Here is a 15,420-nt window from a genome sequence, read left to right as displayed (position 1 = left end):
CAATTTCCCTTTGAGGTGTGCCACATGGGATGCGTGGGGTTGGCGTATTTCTCCTTCCTAAACATGCTCACAATGGTCCATATAACCTAGAGAAACTGATTAAGACCATCAGGATTACGACAAAGCAAGGCCGGTGAATTTCCATATATATTTATCCTGGTTTTATACTAAATTTTCTGATTAAGAAAGATCAGATTTTTCTCAACCTCAGGACTACTGGCATTGCATACTGGATGACTCTTTGTTGTTGGGGAGCTGTCCTGCATATTCTGGGATATTCAGCAGCATCCTTGTTTTCTATCCACCACTAGATGCCAGTAGAAGGTCTCTGGGTGTTGCCAGATGTCCCCTGTGGGACTAAACTGTCCCTAGTTGAGAACCACTAAGTTGGACCATTTCTTTGATGGCATGTGTCACTTTCATCCCATGGAAAACAGAGAAAAAAGCTAATATTTGTTTATACTAAAATAGATGTATTGGTCTCTTCAGAAGGAGAGATGTGGCTCAGTGGTTAAAGAACTTGACTAGTATCCATGAAGACATGGGTTCAATCCCTGGCCTTGTTAAATGGGTTAAGGATCTGGCGTTGCCGTGAGCTGTGGTGTAGGTCACAGACGCGGCTTGGATCTGGCATTGCTATGGTTGTGGTGAAGGCCTGCAGCTACAGCTACAATTCGACCCCTAGCCTGGGAACCTCTATATGCTGAAGGTGCAGCCCAAAAAGACAAAAGAAAAAAAAAAAAAAGAAGGAGAGACAGCAGCTCTAGGACTTTGGTGGCCCTCTCCTGAGGCCTGAGGCCTGTAACTAGGGCACATTGTTGGGGAGGTCTGTCCTGAGAAATTGATGTTGACAAGTTTCATGATCCAGGGTTTTTTGCTTGGCCACCATATGAGTTCAGAACTTTGTAAACAACCCTGTTTCATGGAGAGGCAAGAAACTTTGATCCTAAAGGGGGAAATATCTTGCATAAATTTGCTGCTTCACTAGTCGGCCTGTTAGATTCAAATTTCTATCATAAAAAGAAAAAAATAGACACATTAACATTCATAATTAGATTGACAGGTCAGTATTTACTATAAATTTGGGATATCAACATTGCAAGAAGTCTAGGAAGGGTTGATTGGGAAGAGAGAAGATACAATTTATTAAATGTTTACCATATGCTGGTTATGGGCCTATGTATATCATATTAAAACTAATGGAGTTTCCATCACAGCTCAGGGGGTTGAGGACCAACTTTGTCTCTCTGAGGATGTGAGTTCAATCCCTGGCCTCACTCAGTGGGTTAGGGATCTGGCATTGCCCTAAGCTGCAGCATAGGTTGCAGATGTGGCTCAGATCTGGTGCTGCCACGGTTGTGGTATAGGCTGGCAGCTGCGGCTCCAATTGGATTTCTACCCCCAGGAACTTCCATATGCCATAGGTGCGGCCATAAAAAGAAAAATAACTGAATATATATGTATATGACACATGCAATAAATATACCAAAATATATAGCATGTTATATATACTTAGATGCTTCTGCTATCCAAATACTTTTTTTTATTTTCCCATTGTACAGCAAGGGGATCAATATTACTATACATCTATTTAAACTTTCTTATCAGCTCCAGAATCTCAGTGCACATAATTTAACTTTCTGTAATTTTCAGGGTTATGTTTCTGAGTGGTGATAAATAATCTTTCCTTTCTCTGCAGAGAATTACTCTGCATATTTATCTTGCATTTATTTCATTCAGTAAGTACTTACTGAACACCTATTACATGCTATATACTGGTGTCAGTGCTGGAGAAGGAAATAAGTAGGAGACAGGAAAAAAATATATGTATGCATATAGTTATCAATCTTGATTCAGCTAAATGAAATGCATTAAAATCACTTGGGAGAAAATATACTCTTTATAACATTTCCACTATTCCTGTACAAGTTACTCAGAATATCTGCCTTATAGACGTTCTATCCCAACAAAATTTGGGTCTTTAATGCACTCAAGTTTCAAAGAAAAAGATATGGTAAATAGTTTTATCATTACACTTTGGATAAATAAATAAGCAAGCAAGCTTTGAATGACAAAAATTGATACTAAAATTTTTACACCATCCATTGTAGGATAATTGATCATTCAAATGAAGCAACTAAATATAAGACATTATGCTGTGCTGGGCTATGCTGTGTGATGTGATGCCATGTTATTCTATTAAATTATTAAGCAAGTACTACTGAGCACCTATCAGACATCAGGTGCTAGAATTTCTTTATTTCCAAAGAGTTACTCACATCACTCCTATTCTTGGCATTTGTCTTTGCCAGAACTATGTCCATAGCATCAGGAATGCTGGTGAACTTGTTTCTGTCTGGAGGCTGGCGATATTTCTTCTCACTGATGATTTCTGAAGCCCTCTTGTTCTTTTCTGCTTCCAAAGAACCCAGGGGACTCCATCCGATTCCTCTCAGCCACTCAAGGTCAGATTTATACAAATTCTGTGAAAATACAAAGAAACCGTCAAAAGCCCATCCTTATCTGGACCCTCAATGCAAGCAATTCTATGCATTACAGATGGATTTTTTGATATTCAATAATAATTTATCTTTCTAGTATCTGTCTTTCTATAACTAAATGACTACTCATATAAGACATGAAGTAATATATAAACTATGAGATTTAGTAGAAACTGACCTCACTCTGTAGTTCATAAGACTTTTTAGCTTGAATAACATCATTCTGGTCAGGCAGACATGTCCATTGGTGCAGGTAGTTCTTATAGTCCACATCACTGACCAAAGCCTGGCATTTTTTGGCCAGTACCACTCCCAACATGTCCACTGGGCTGGTGAACTTGGTTTTCCACTTCTCAAAGTCCTTTTTGTATTCTCTTTCACTCTGCATTTTAGCTACATTCATTGACAACACAAGCTTTGGATCATCTTGTAGATTCCGGAATCCAATATGGTGCCCAAGTTGCTTGCGGTAGCCTTGTTTATATTTAAACTGGAATCAGAGGAAACAGTTCTCTTTTAACATAAACACAGGTAAAGTTAAACTCAGTTTGCTTTGTTTGCATGCTTGTTTTCCAAAACTGAAATGAGAATAAGGATGTCTATGTTAACTTAGAAATATAAAAACTTAAGAGGAGGCTAGCCAAAAAAAAAAAAAAAAAAAGCAATGGGGCTGAGAATCAGGACAGGTTATGATGAGAAATTAAATCCAATTAGAGGCAGGAATATTTGCTGGAATGTGCTAGACATCATATATGCCAACTCTAGTGTAGTGTATGATAAAGCTCCTGTGATATCCTTTATGATGGAAAAGTATGGTTGCACAGCAGAAGAAAAAAAAGGTAAGATTCAGACTTGATGAACAGAGCTAATCTTGTAGATTAATTTATTAAGCAATGGGGTTTTTTTTTTAGTGGTTTGCCATGTAGTTATGTCGTATGAACTTGTCCGTTTCAGGATCCATATCTTCATGCACACAAAAACAGTTAAATATGTTAGACTAGAAAGAAAATTACACAAGATCTCAACATATTGCCAAGATGAGTCGAAATGAACTACATAAATTTAAGAAAATAATAGTGAAATCCAGTATTTAGATTCAGTTGGGAAAAACTCACACTCATACTGGATAACAAAACAGCAGAGATAATAATAATGATAGGAATAATAGCATTAACTTGATACTGGATGCTGAACACGCATTATACTTAACAAAAGTAGGTTCTACTCTTTCTTGACGTTCAGCTTCATGGTCATGTATATTAAAAATATTCAGCAGTTTAAAGGGACCATAAGCTCAAAATAGGCTGATAAATTTTTTATAAAAAATGAGATTTTTGTAAAAGATTTTTTCAGGGCACAAGTAAAAACAAATCAAAAGCTCCTTTACTTAGCCTGACTTGAAACAGGAAAACAACAATGAATTTTGAGGTATTCTATTTTGAGAGGAGTTTTGAAAAAATAGAATAAATTACAAGTGGGATGATCAGAAGATTAAAGGATTTATAAAGCTAAAACCAAAGGAGAGTAAGTAAACTTGAAATGCTTGAAGGGATATCAAGTGGAAGAGCAAATACATTACTTTGTGGTGTTCTGGAATACAGACTGAGGGCTGATCAGTAACATGTTTTAAGCAAAATAAGGAAAGATACATTGATAATCAGAGATGATCCAACAAGGAAATGACCTGCCCAAAAGTACACAAAAATTCTTATATCTGTAAGTACCCAGAGACCTGTTGGAATGGAGAAAAGGTAGGATGTTGAGTGGGAGATTGGATTAAATAACATTTAAGTTATCTTCTAACTCTAAATCCTATTTTAACTTAATATTAAATTAAGTACTCATTATAGATAGCTCTAATTTCCTTAAATTGTATAGAGGCAAGAACCATTTGAAACTGAGAGGAGATATACTCTCTACAATGGTGGTAAACTCATTTACAGGTAATTTAATTTTAGGGTAAGATTTCTAAAGGTTCTAACAAATTCACACAAAAAGAAATTAGGTACCATCAAATGTTGTGCTGTTAGCAAAGTATTGAAGCAATTTCTTTATTTCCTAGACTATTTATACCTCATGGGGAACATATGACATTAACTGAAAATGAGTTTATTTTCTGGGGACCATTCAAGAATCACTAATACTTCAGGTTCATCATCACATTGATTCATTTTAATGAGGTATTGACCTACAAGCTGCAGAGTATGTAATACCATGTCATCTAATTAATTTCCCAACACTTCTGGAGTGCCACAGATGAACTGAAATAGAATCTTCCCTTTTATTCTTAGAATTTATCGTCAGATTCTGTCTTTAGATACTCTTTCTTTCCAAATCAAATCCTTGTTTTAAGTTTCTGATTAAGAGGTTGGGCTTCCTGGAGTTCGCGCTGTGGCGCAATGGGTTAAAGATCCAACATTGCTGCAGCTGTGGTGTAGGTGGCAGCTGTGGCTCAGATTTTAATCCCTGGCCTGGGAACTTCCGTATGCCATGGGTGTGGCCGAAAAGGGGAAAGAAAACAGAAAAAAGTACTTCCTTATGAAATTCTGTTGTGGTTTTTTTTTTTTATAATTAAGGTTCTCTGAATTTTTTGTGGTTAGTTTTGAGGGGGATTAGAAAAATGATATGTTTTTGTATTTGCAGAATATCTAAGTCAAATATTTAAAGAAACTTAATTAATCAATAGGAATTATAACTGATTTATTCACCACATTTACTACCCTTTCTAGTCGTAAGTAGAAGTTGCCTTGAAGAGCGAATATCCTTGTAACTTTTGACTAGATATCCAGGGGAAAATTAAGTCCTCTGTATCTTAAACCTAAATTCCTGTAACTTCCTTTATTTTCTATGCCCTGAGCTAATAATTTATTATAATTGTGTAAATACAAGGATGGGCTAAATAAACTTTAAATATGCGCAAAGAAAAATCTATTAACATCAGGTTTTTGAGGTTATTTATTATCTGGCACTTTGAATTTGTTTAAAATAGACAAGTAGAAAATGGGAAAACTATTTGCACGCAAGCAGGGAAAATAGAAATCTCTGGTTCTTTCACAAGGTCTAGAAACATAACATCTCAGTGTCATGAATCTTGTAGGTCCTCTGGCTTAGTCTCTACTTAGGAAGCTCCTTTTTGATATTCAATCAGTGAGAAAGAAGCATGAATTTGGGATAAGGGACTAGGGTAGGAGAAGATGAAGGGGGTGGTTTTACACTACCTGTAAAAGTCATTACCAGCATTAAGGCAATGGATTCAGACAGCAGTACATCCTTGTAGAGGTCAAACTATACTTACATCACTAGCATTGTCTCTTGAAACTTTGGCCAACTGTACAGAAATGGCATCAACTGGGAGATCATAGCCTTTCTTCAAAGCTTCTTCCCATCCAAGTTTATAGAGTTTCTGAAAATTAAATTATTTAACATTATTCAATGTATATTAAAACCCCAATAGATTATTAAATAAAAGTTTACCTAAAGAGTAGACATCAGATTCCAACAAAATCTTCCTTATGGCTAAAGATACAGATAAAAATGAAACAAACAAACAAAAAAAGCACTGACTTAGCATCACATGATCTGGCTTCAGGTTTTTTTTTTTGGGGGGGGTCTCTGAGACCCCCTCCTCTGCCCACCCTGTAGTATAATTGAGCATGGCCTTTTCTGTTCAGACACAATATGGTCATACCATATATCTCAGGTATCTTTCCCCTGCAGTTAAGTACAGTCTAGGCTCATTATTGTGAACACAGATGTTAAAGTAATTGATTTAAGGGGAAAAAAAAGTCCAGTTACAAAAATTTAATTAGCTAAATGAAAAAAGTAATAGATAATGAAACACCTTTTTGTCAGGTGCAATAATTGAGTTAAATTTTCTGAATCAAATTCATTGAATTTGTTAACACTGGACAATAATAAAAATAGCTGAAGGTCATCCAGTGCTTACTATGTGTCAGACACTATGCTCAGAGCTTTGCATAGAATTTCTCATTTGGTTCTCACAGCAATTCAGTGTCAAAGGCACTTTTATGGGCCCAATTTTAGGAATGAGGAAACATTATTATACAACTCATAAATGGTAAAAACCAATGTTCATATCCAGTCTGTTTGGTGCAATTTTTTCTTTCAACAACTATTTGTTGATTTTTCTACCCTGTGCCAAGCATAGTGAGTGCTTTGGTAACAAAATAGGCACAGTGTCTACTCCATGGAACATGTAATCGCAGACAAAGCTCTTGCTTTAAACCACCATATTTTGCAACATCCCTATGCTAACCAGTTGGAATCATTCATTTCCAACACTTCAGCATTCACATCAATTATATACCATGGCATCATTTAATACATTTAATTACTTTCAAGCAAAATTGTTATGTGAGTTTACCTGACTGAAGAGTGTTTGATTTTGCTTGGCTTGTAAAATATCTGGTGTATCTGGCATCACATGAATCTTGGTTTTATCTTTGTTCCAATCAGCGGTGTATAAGTACTAGAGAGTTAAAAAAAAAAAAGACATTTGAAATTTGAATAACTTTTTAGGACAACCAGGAAAGAAAAATGTATAATAGTATTTGAATGCACTCAATTTGAATTAGATTAAATTAATTTAGTAATTAAATGAGATTCAGAAAAGACATCAAAAACAAACTCAGATTTTTTTTTCCAATTTTTAGGGCTATACCCATGACATATGGAAGTTCCCAGGCTAGGGGTCAAATTGGAGCTACAGCTGCCGGCCTACACGACAGCCACAGCAACACCTGACCCACTGAGTGAGGACAGGGATCAAACCCACATCCTCATGGTTACTAGTCAGGTTCATTACTGCTGAGCCACAATGGGAACTACCACAAACTTGGATTTTAAAAAGTAATTTAAAGGAATCAATAATTTCTAACTCAATTAGAAGGACAAGGGAAATAAAAATAAGAGGTAGACAGCAGAAGAAAATGGTGGAGGGCCTTGGTACTATCTGCCACTGCAGAGACGTGGTGGGCTCAAATTAAACTTTCCCAACAAGAGCCAGAGTCTGCAAGCTCTGCCCTTCTAGGAGCTGTAAGGAAGCACTGCTGTCCTGTCTACCTTGTTCATGGTATGCGCATTCTGCTTAGCAAGAACCATGTCCATGGAGTCATTCAGCTTCTGAAACTGGAAGTTGCTAGGGTGTTGACGGTATTTCTGATCACTGGCATATTCAGTTGCTTTCTTGGCCTTCTCCACTTCCAGGGAACCAGCTGGACTCCAACCAAGCCCTTTGTACCATTCGTTGTAGTCCTGCTTATATTCATTCTATAAAGAGAAGAAGCACCTCTGCTTTACCTTATCAATTCAAACACAAAAATGTGCCATAGAAGACTATAACTTCCCTTCTTATGCTGGGAATGCAACCATCACCCAGAAAGAGAGCCTTACATCACTCTGTATGTGATTCATATTCTTGGACAGCTGGATGTTCATGGCATCAGGAAGGAGGATGTACTTGTGAATCAGGTGCTTGTAGTTGGTGTTGGTGATGTTGGCTTGGGCATCCCTGGCGGCCGTGACACTGAGCATGTCAGCAGGGGTATGGTAGCTGGTCTTGGTCTTCTCATAGTTTTTCTTATACTCCCGATCAGATTGCATCTTAGCCACTTGCATGGAATGGACTAATTTGGGATCATCCTCAAGATTTCGGAAGCCAACCATCTTCCCCCTCTCCTTTTCATAACTGTGTTTGTATTTATACTGTGAAGAAAATTTGAATATTTATTCAGGGAAATTCCCTTGACCAGAAATCACCCTTGTGTCAATATCCTATATTTTATAAAAAGTGAGACACAGAGAATTCTACAGTTCTCATTTATTTGTGTAACCTGATACAGCTATACCTTGAGAGGTAGACAGCAAATTATTGTTACAACCCTCATTTTACAGATGAGTAAGCTGAGACCCAGACAGATGAGTGACTTGCTAAGGTCATTAAGGACTAGAACCCAGATCTTGTGATGATATAGCACACTGACTTCCACACATACACTATTGTTAAAGAGAATTTTAGTTGGTAATGAGTATGGCAAATGGGAGGAAAAAGGCAGACCATTCTAAGCAGTTTGAAGCTGCCCTGAGAAATCACCCAGCCAGGCTTTCACTGATGAGAATAGGCTCAGTGATGAGAGACACAGTAGAATTTTAGGTTAGCATTTTATTTGTGGAGCTCTTTTTCTTTGAAGACTCTCTATACTGATGTAACGGGGGAGACATTTTACTCCTTATCTTCAATGGCCCTCCATAGTGGGGAGGTTCTGATACATACAAAGCTCCTTATTCTGCCTATCTCTTGTAAGTTTGCATGTGCAACTTAGGGGTTAAGAACTGGGAGGACCAAATTTTCCATCACAGTAGAAGGAAAAGAATTTGGAGTTCTCAGAACAATGTGGGAGTAGGAAGGGTAGGTAGGAAAGATGAAGAGCAGAGATGGAAGAGGAAAGAGAGAGAATTCCTGGGGCAGCTAAGTGCTCTGAATGTGCTCCTCCCATCACCCCCAAATCATAAAATGCTCACTGTGAGTGGATTTCTTGTGGAAACAACCAAATGAAAGAATTGAGTTTCATATAGGTGATGCGTCATGGCAGTGGTGTGTTAGCACACCAGCTCTCTTGGGGAGACAAGCCCCAGTTTGTAGTGTTTGACAATTTCTGTGATATAAATGTTCCTACCTTGGCTGATACCAACCTACCAACTATTTAAAAACAGTTTATTATTTAATAATTAGCCATCATGAACACAAAAGATCAAGGTCCCTAGCACACCCCTTCATGAGACATATTGATAGGAAGACAGAGCCTAAGAGGCAGGAGGCAAGAACACAAGTCTTTCATTAAGGAAACTTAGTGAAGGGATTTGGATTTCTATAGGCCATAAACCTCCTCATGGAGTTCAAGGTAAATTCAGCCAGATCTCATGAGTCAGAGAGCTGACACCCAGGTGGTCACCATGTGGTTGACATTCTGTTGTTGTTGGTAGTGGTTGTTTTTTTCCAGAAATACCAGAGAAAACACAAGAGTAAGGCTAAGAAGCATGCACAGAACAGAATGGGGCTTTCTTAACAGCCAAGCCTTTTGTCTCCGGTGTTTCTAGAACTTGGCACTTATTATTTTGGTAGATTGGAAACCTCCACCCAGGTGACCAAGTTCCTTCAGACTTACATCACTTGCAATATCTCTTGAGGCCTTGGCAGCTTGGATAGAAATTGCATCAGTTCTGAGATCATAGCCTTTCTTTTTAGACTCTTCCAAAGAAAGTTTGTAGAGTTTCTGCAAAGGAAGGCAAAGGAAATAGTTTTTTTCTAAATAGGAAAGTCTGGATTTATTTTAAAAGAATAAATTGGCAGCACAACATCTTTTTTTTTAAATCTCTCAGCAGAATGCTTCATTGGTGGTTTAATGTTCTCACAAGTAATATAAATGTATTTGAAAATAAAATCTATTACAAATTAAAGTATCTTCAAGAAACCACCAGAAAAAAATAAAAGGTACTGGTCTCTATCAGGTCGTAAATACACTTTTTTAAAATATGAGAGCCCAGTAGATACCTGCATTTTGTCAAGTAAGACTTGAAAGAAGCCTACAAAATAGCCACATTCTTACATCAAAAGACTTCACTGTTTTGCAGCTGACACTTTTATTTATATAATTGTGTGGATTCTACAATCCAAAAAGAAGTCTGCAATCCCAAATTCCTGTGTAATCAAACTAACAAAAGAAAAACAAAACTGATAGGATTTGAGGGTTTCCTAACAACTGGTTAGGATGAGAAAGGATGTGAAATAAGACACCTATGCATTTTCTGACAGTAAGTGCTGCACTTTCCTTATGGGGCTTGACCTAAGTCCTTCAAAATGTTCATCTTCCCATTCCATTTAATTTTTCCCAAGATTCCCTCTTTGGAACCATCTCAAAAAGCTGGTGGAGAAACTAAAGAAAGCCCTGGGATTCACTCTTCCTTTTTCTCTGATCCTGGGCTCTCAGCTCTTTTCTTAAATTCTCTTAGTTTAGTAAGAAGTACCCACCCCTAGAACAAAGTCCGACTAACTGTTCTTCAACTTCCTAACTTCTGGGCCCAAGTCCCATCTACAGGCCTATTCCCACTCTTAGCAAAGCAAGATTAGAAAGACAAAGATTCTCATTTGTGGATTCCCACTCTTATTTTCAAAACATTCATTCTTATCATAGAGACATTAATTTTTTTTACTGCTTCAAATAGGTGGGAAAGAAAAATGACATTGGAGGAATTACTTACATCACTCATGTTAATTGCATTTGCCTTTGCCAGAATAATCTGCGGGATATCAGGCATGATGTGGACTTTGGTCTTGTCAGCCTCCCATGCTTGTTTGTAGAGATGCTGGAAAGTTAAAAAAGAAAAGAAAAAAACCAGGGGAAGTCAGTATTTAAAAATTTTTTAAAAGTCACTTAGTACATATATTACTGTACAAAAATATTAATATTTTCTGTATTTTATTAGCTAGCTCTTATTTTTCTTAAATTTAAAGAAAAAAAAGGTGCTCTTTTAAACAAGACAATGAAGAGGATTAAGATGGAAAGTAAAACGTCCTGTCTTCCTATTTTACAGCCTGGATATAGTGTCTCCATCCTAAAATTTTCTATGCATATTAAAGTTGACATATAGTCCTTTCTCAGTAAAAATAAGGTCGATGTATAATGTTCTACATCCTGCTTTTTTTTTTTTTCTTTTCTTTTTAGGGCTGCACCTGTGGCATGTGGAAGTTGGGGTTGAAGCCAGGGGTTCAACTGGAGCTGCAGCTGCCAGCCTATGCCACAGCCACAGCAACGCCAGATCTGAGCCGCAACTGTGACTTATGCTAAAGCTCACACCAATGCTGGATCCTTAACCCACTGAGTGGGGCCAAGGATCTAACCTGCGTCCTGCCCCTCCCTCATAGATAGCAGTCAGCTTCTTAACCTGATGAGCCACAAGAGGAACTCCCACATCTTGCTTTTTAATATTATAGGTTAGACATCTCTTAGTCTTTTTAAAGTAATTTACTTCATTCATTTGAAGAACTGTGTAATATTCCACAAAGAAGTGTAACCTGATTGATTTAAGCAGCTCTCCACTGATAGACGTTTAATTGCTTTCGGTTTCTTCTACTATAAGCAACAATGCCATGATCTTTGTGGTGGGCCTGGAGATGCACCCCCCCAGACACACATTCACGGAAGGACTTATTGCCCCAACCATTGGCAGACAGCCTCCAAACTGTCACCTGCTTCAGGATTTTGCTGCCTCACTCAAGAACACACTCTTCCCTGGTAGCCATCCAGTGACTCATCAAAGTGGGAGTATAAAGGCTTGGCCATTCCACCCAACACAGGACACTTCTGGCAGGTCATACACACTCAAGAGCCCTCTGTAGCACTGGCCTAGGCTTTGCAGGGTCAGCATCACAGTGGGACCCCTCCTGCCAGGCTTCCTTCCCACAGGTACTAACCCCTGAAAAATGCCCTGTACCCCCAATTCCATCTCAGCATCTCCTTTTGGAGACCCTAACCTGCAAAAAAAAAGTTTTTGTAAGGAATTCCTGTTGTGGTACATCAGATACGAATCCAGTTAGGAACCATGAGGTTGCAGGTTCGATCTCCAGCCTTGCAGGGGGTGTGAGCTGCGGTGTAGGTTGCAGATGCAACTTGGATCATTTTCTGCAACTGTTTCATGCAGCTGCTGGCCCATACCACAGTTCAAGTTATTTTCCCCCTTTTTGGCTAATCAATGGCATTTCTGATTGTGACCCATACAATATAACCAATACTGCTGCAATGATTTTATTATTTGAAACTTAAAAACAGATGTCCAAGAGTGATGTGCTTGTTGGCTTTGAAATCAATTTATATCTAATATTGCAAAAATACAGTTGTGCTTTTCTAAAGACTGGAACCATTAATGATCTAAGGGACTGCTAGTAGAAAGCAATTGCTCTCAGGATTGCCCAGAGAAGGTTCTGGCTCAGAATGCTGCTATAGCCATGAAACCAAAAAGTTTTCTTTTATTTCGTCAAAAGAGCAAGGAAGCAGATGCAGGCAGCAACACTAGGCTGTTATCAGCCCTACAATCTACTGCCTAGCATCATAAACTTCTAACTTAACTTTGCCTTAGACAAATGGGACTCATTTTCAAGTTTTGCATTAAAAGAAGATCCCATATTTATTTTGTTATGTTTGTTGGGCAGGGTGGTCCATTGAACACTGGGGGTGGGGGCACTTATAACAGACTAATTTTATCTTTTTCCTTTTTTTTTGTAACTTACAAGACCCTTTAGAAGGTGGAAGAAACATTTATTATGATGCCTTATAAAACTATTAAAACCTGCAGATGAAATGTAAGATATGCCTGGCTTCCTTCCTTCCTTTCTTTCTTGCTTTGTCTTTTTAGGGCCACACCCTCAGCATATGAAGGTTCCCAGGCTAGGGGTTGAGTTGGAGCTATATCTGCTGGCCTATGCCAGAGCCACAGCAATGTTGGATCCGAGCCTTGTCTGCAACCTCTACCACAGCCCACAGCAATGCCAGATCCTTAACCCATTGAGCGAGGCCAGGGATTGAACCCATGACCTCATGGATCCTAGCCAGGCTCGTTAACTGCTGAGCCACAACAGGAACTCCATGGCTTCTTTCTGATGCGTACAAAACACAACATTTTTGAAGGACTTACCTCATTCATAATTTTTGCATTATTCTTGGCCAAAACCATGTTCATTGAGTCCATTAAGGTGGAGTACTTCAAAGTGTCTGGGTGTTGGCGGTACTTCTTTTCACTTATAATCTCCATGGCTTTCTTATTTTTCTCAGCTTCCAGGGAGCCCAGAGGGAGCCATCCAATGCCCTTCATGAAGTCAGCATAGTCGGCTTTGTACTGATTCTGCAAAAGAAATTCGAGGGTGAGAAGAAACCAAATCTTCCAAGAACCATAAGCAAGTATTTAATATTCCCTAAGTTCTACTTCAATTTTCATACAATAGTATATTCAACTTCAACTATTTTTTTAACTTCAACTATTTTTACTCCTAATTTTTTTTTTTTTACCTTTCCTTGCATGGGAAATTTAAAACAAGCATTAATACCTTTGTGGTTTGTTTTTCTCAATACCTTCATAAAGAAAAAGTGCTAAGAAACATCAAATAGATCAATCTACCATTTAACTATTATCTTGAGAAAGGTGACCATGAGCAACTAACATTCTTACAAAAATTCCCCAAGTCCCCATGGTTACCAGGTGACTTAGGGGGACCCCATTTCTCTCTTTTGCCACTGTTACAACTTCTTCAAATATGCCAGAAACCTCACTGGTACTTTGCACAGATTTCACTTTTCCCCCTCAGCTCTGACACCCTCTACAGTTATGGTTATTTTCACACGGGCACTGATGTAGCTCCTCACAATTAACAAGCAATTAATAGCTCAGCTCTACATTTCCAAAGAGAAATATAGGCTTGGCATGGCCTTCTTTGGTTCATAATTTAAGTTCACTTCCCCCAGCCACCAAATGGCCTCTATAGTTGAATTTTTGGTTTCCTACTCTCTAACCTTCCTTGCAATCATTCTAATAGCTGCTTCAAAGCAGCCATCACCTCCTCACTAGTTCATCTGTAAGACCGGCAATTACAAAGTTGGAAATGAAAGCTGGCTGGGAGCGAGGGGCAGTGACTATCAAGTTATCTGACTTTCTGCTTTACCTCTTACTCCTTCATCAGGAACATTTTACCTTCCTGACCCTCTCTGCTAGATATATTTTCTTCGACACAGTTTTTGCGAAACCAAATTTCATTTGCTATTGCTGAATCTAACATCCACTGATTCTCACAACAATTATAGTTAGGACTCCTCCCTTCTGTGTTAAAATATTAATTCAATCTAAGATAAAAAATGAAATGCCTCATTGGGAAATTAAATATGAATTTCTTTCATAATTTTCAAAATGTTATTACTTATTCATGGTTTGCTTATTATTTGAAGAAAATGCTCTGCAAATGTGGCTGTCACTTACGTCGCTTTGAAGCTGCATCATATTTTTGGCCAATTCAAAGCTCATGGCATCAGGAAGCATGTTGTAGGTATGGATCACGTTCCTATAATTGGCATTAGTGGCCACTTCCTGCGACTTCTTGGCCGCCACCACGCTGAGCATGTCCACCGGGGTGTGGAAGGACGTCTTGGACTTCTCATACGCCTTCTTGTACTCACGGTCTGACTGCATTTTGGCCACTTGCATAAAGTGCACCAACTTGGGGTCGTCCTCTAGACTCCGGAAGCCAATGTGTTGCCCTTTGGCTTGTTCATAGGCTTGCTTGTACTTGTACTGGAGATAGAAAAGAAACATGGGGATGAAGACAGGGGAGGAAAAAGAACAAAACATAATTCACCAGGTGGCATTAGCTTTGTCATGGGTGTAGGGTTTTGAGCTACTCTAAACTTAAAAGAGAGGACTCGTTGAGGGGATGGGGACAGAGAGCAAAATCTTTTTACTTCAGATTTCTTGCCAGATATGAGTCCCCAGATGGCTGGGGTGGGGAGTGGTAGAAATGATCTCAGAGTGTATCAAAGTGATGTGTAAATAAGTTGCTTAGGGTGATTTAGAAAGCAGCTTTTGCCACTCAGCTGTGTAACCAGAAGAAAAGGCCACTGGCATGATTTCTCATGGTGCATCTTTAGTTGGTTCAGGAAAGAGCTTGGGAATGGATCTTCTGGGGAAAATGTGTAGATTGTACCCCTACATTTGCTTAGAAATACCCATAAGCAATTTAAGCACTTTTAAAGCAACTTATTTTAATAAGACCCTGTTACTTTTTACATTAAATCATGAAAAAATCATTAGAAGGTCCTGGACTGGGTGAAGGGAGGTATCTTGTGTGTTACACGAAGGTCTC

General features: G+C 38.4%; 1 protein-coding gene across 22 annotated transcripts in view; it reads right to left on the bottom strand.

The window, feature by feature from the left end:
- The window catches only part of NEB (nebulin), a 220,175-nt gene that overhangs the window by 136,086 nt on the left and 68,669 nt on the right, over positions 1-15,420 (bottom strand). For all 22 annotated transcript variants that reach the window (XM_047771926.1, XM_047771945.1, XM_047771947.1 and 19 more), the window contains exons 45-54: positions 14,541-14,852; positions 13,209-13,415; positions 10,779-10,883; positions 9,686-9,793; positions 7,914-8,225; positions 7,584-7,790; positions 6,886-6,990; positions 5,797-5,904; positions 2,680-2,991; positions 2,280-2,483 (exon numbers count right to left, since the gene is read on the bottom strand). In XM_047771926.1, coding sequence (XP_047627882.1) covers positions 2,280-2,483; positions 2,680-2,991; positions 5,797-5,904; positions 6,886-6,990; positions 7,584-7,790; positions 7,914-8,225; positions 9,686-9,793; positions 10,779-10,883; positions 13,209-13,415; positions 14,541-14,852 — 1,980 coding nt within the window. The remainder of the gene's footprint in view (positions 1-2,279; positions 2,484-2,679; positions 2,992-5,796; positions 5,905-6,885; positions 6,991-7,583; positions 7,791-7,913; positions 8,226-9,685; positions 9,794-10,778; positions 10,884-13,208; positions 13,416-14,540; positions 14,853-15,420) is intronic.

Source organism: Phacochoerus africanus, chromosome 3 (genome assembly GCF_016906955.1).
Source record: "Phacochoerus africanus isolate WHEZ1 chromosome 3, ROS_Pafr_v1, whole genome shotgun sequence".
Classification (NCBI taxonomy): domain Eukaryota; kingdom Metazoa; phylum Chordata; class Mammalia; order Artiodactyla; family Suidae; genus Phacochoerus; species Phacochoerus africanus.
This window is presented reverse-complemented; position numbering and strand designations above follow the sequence as displayed.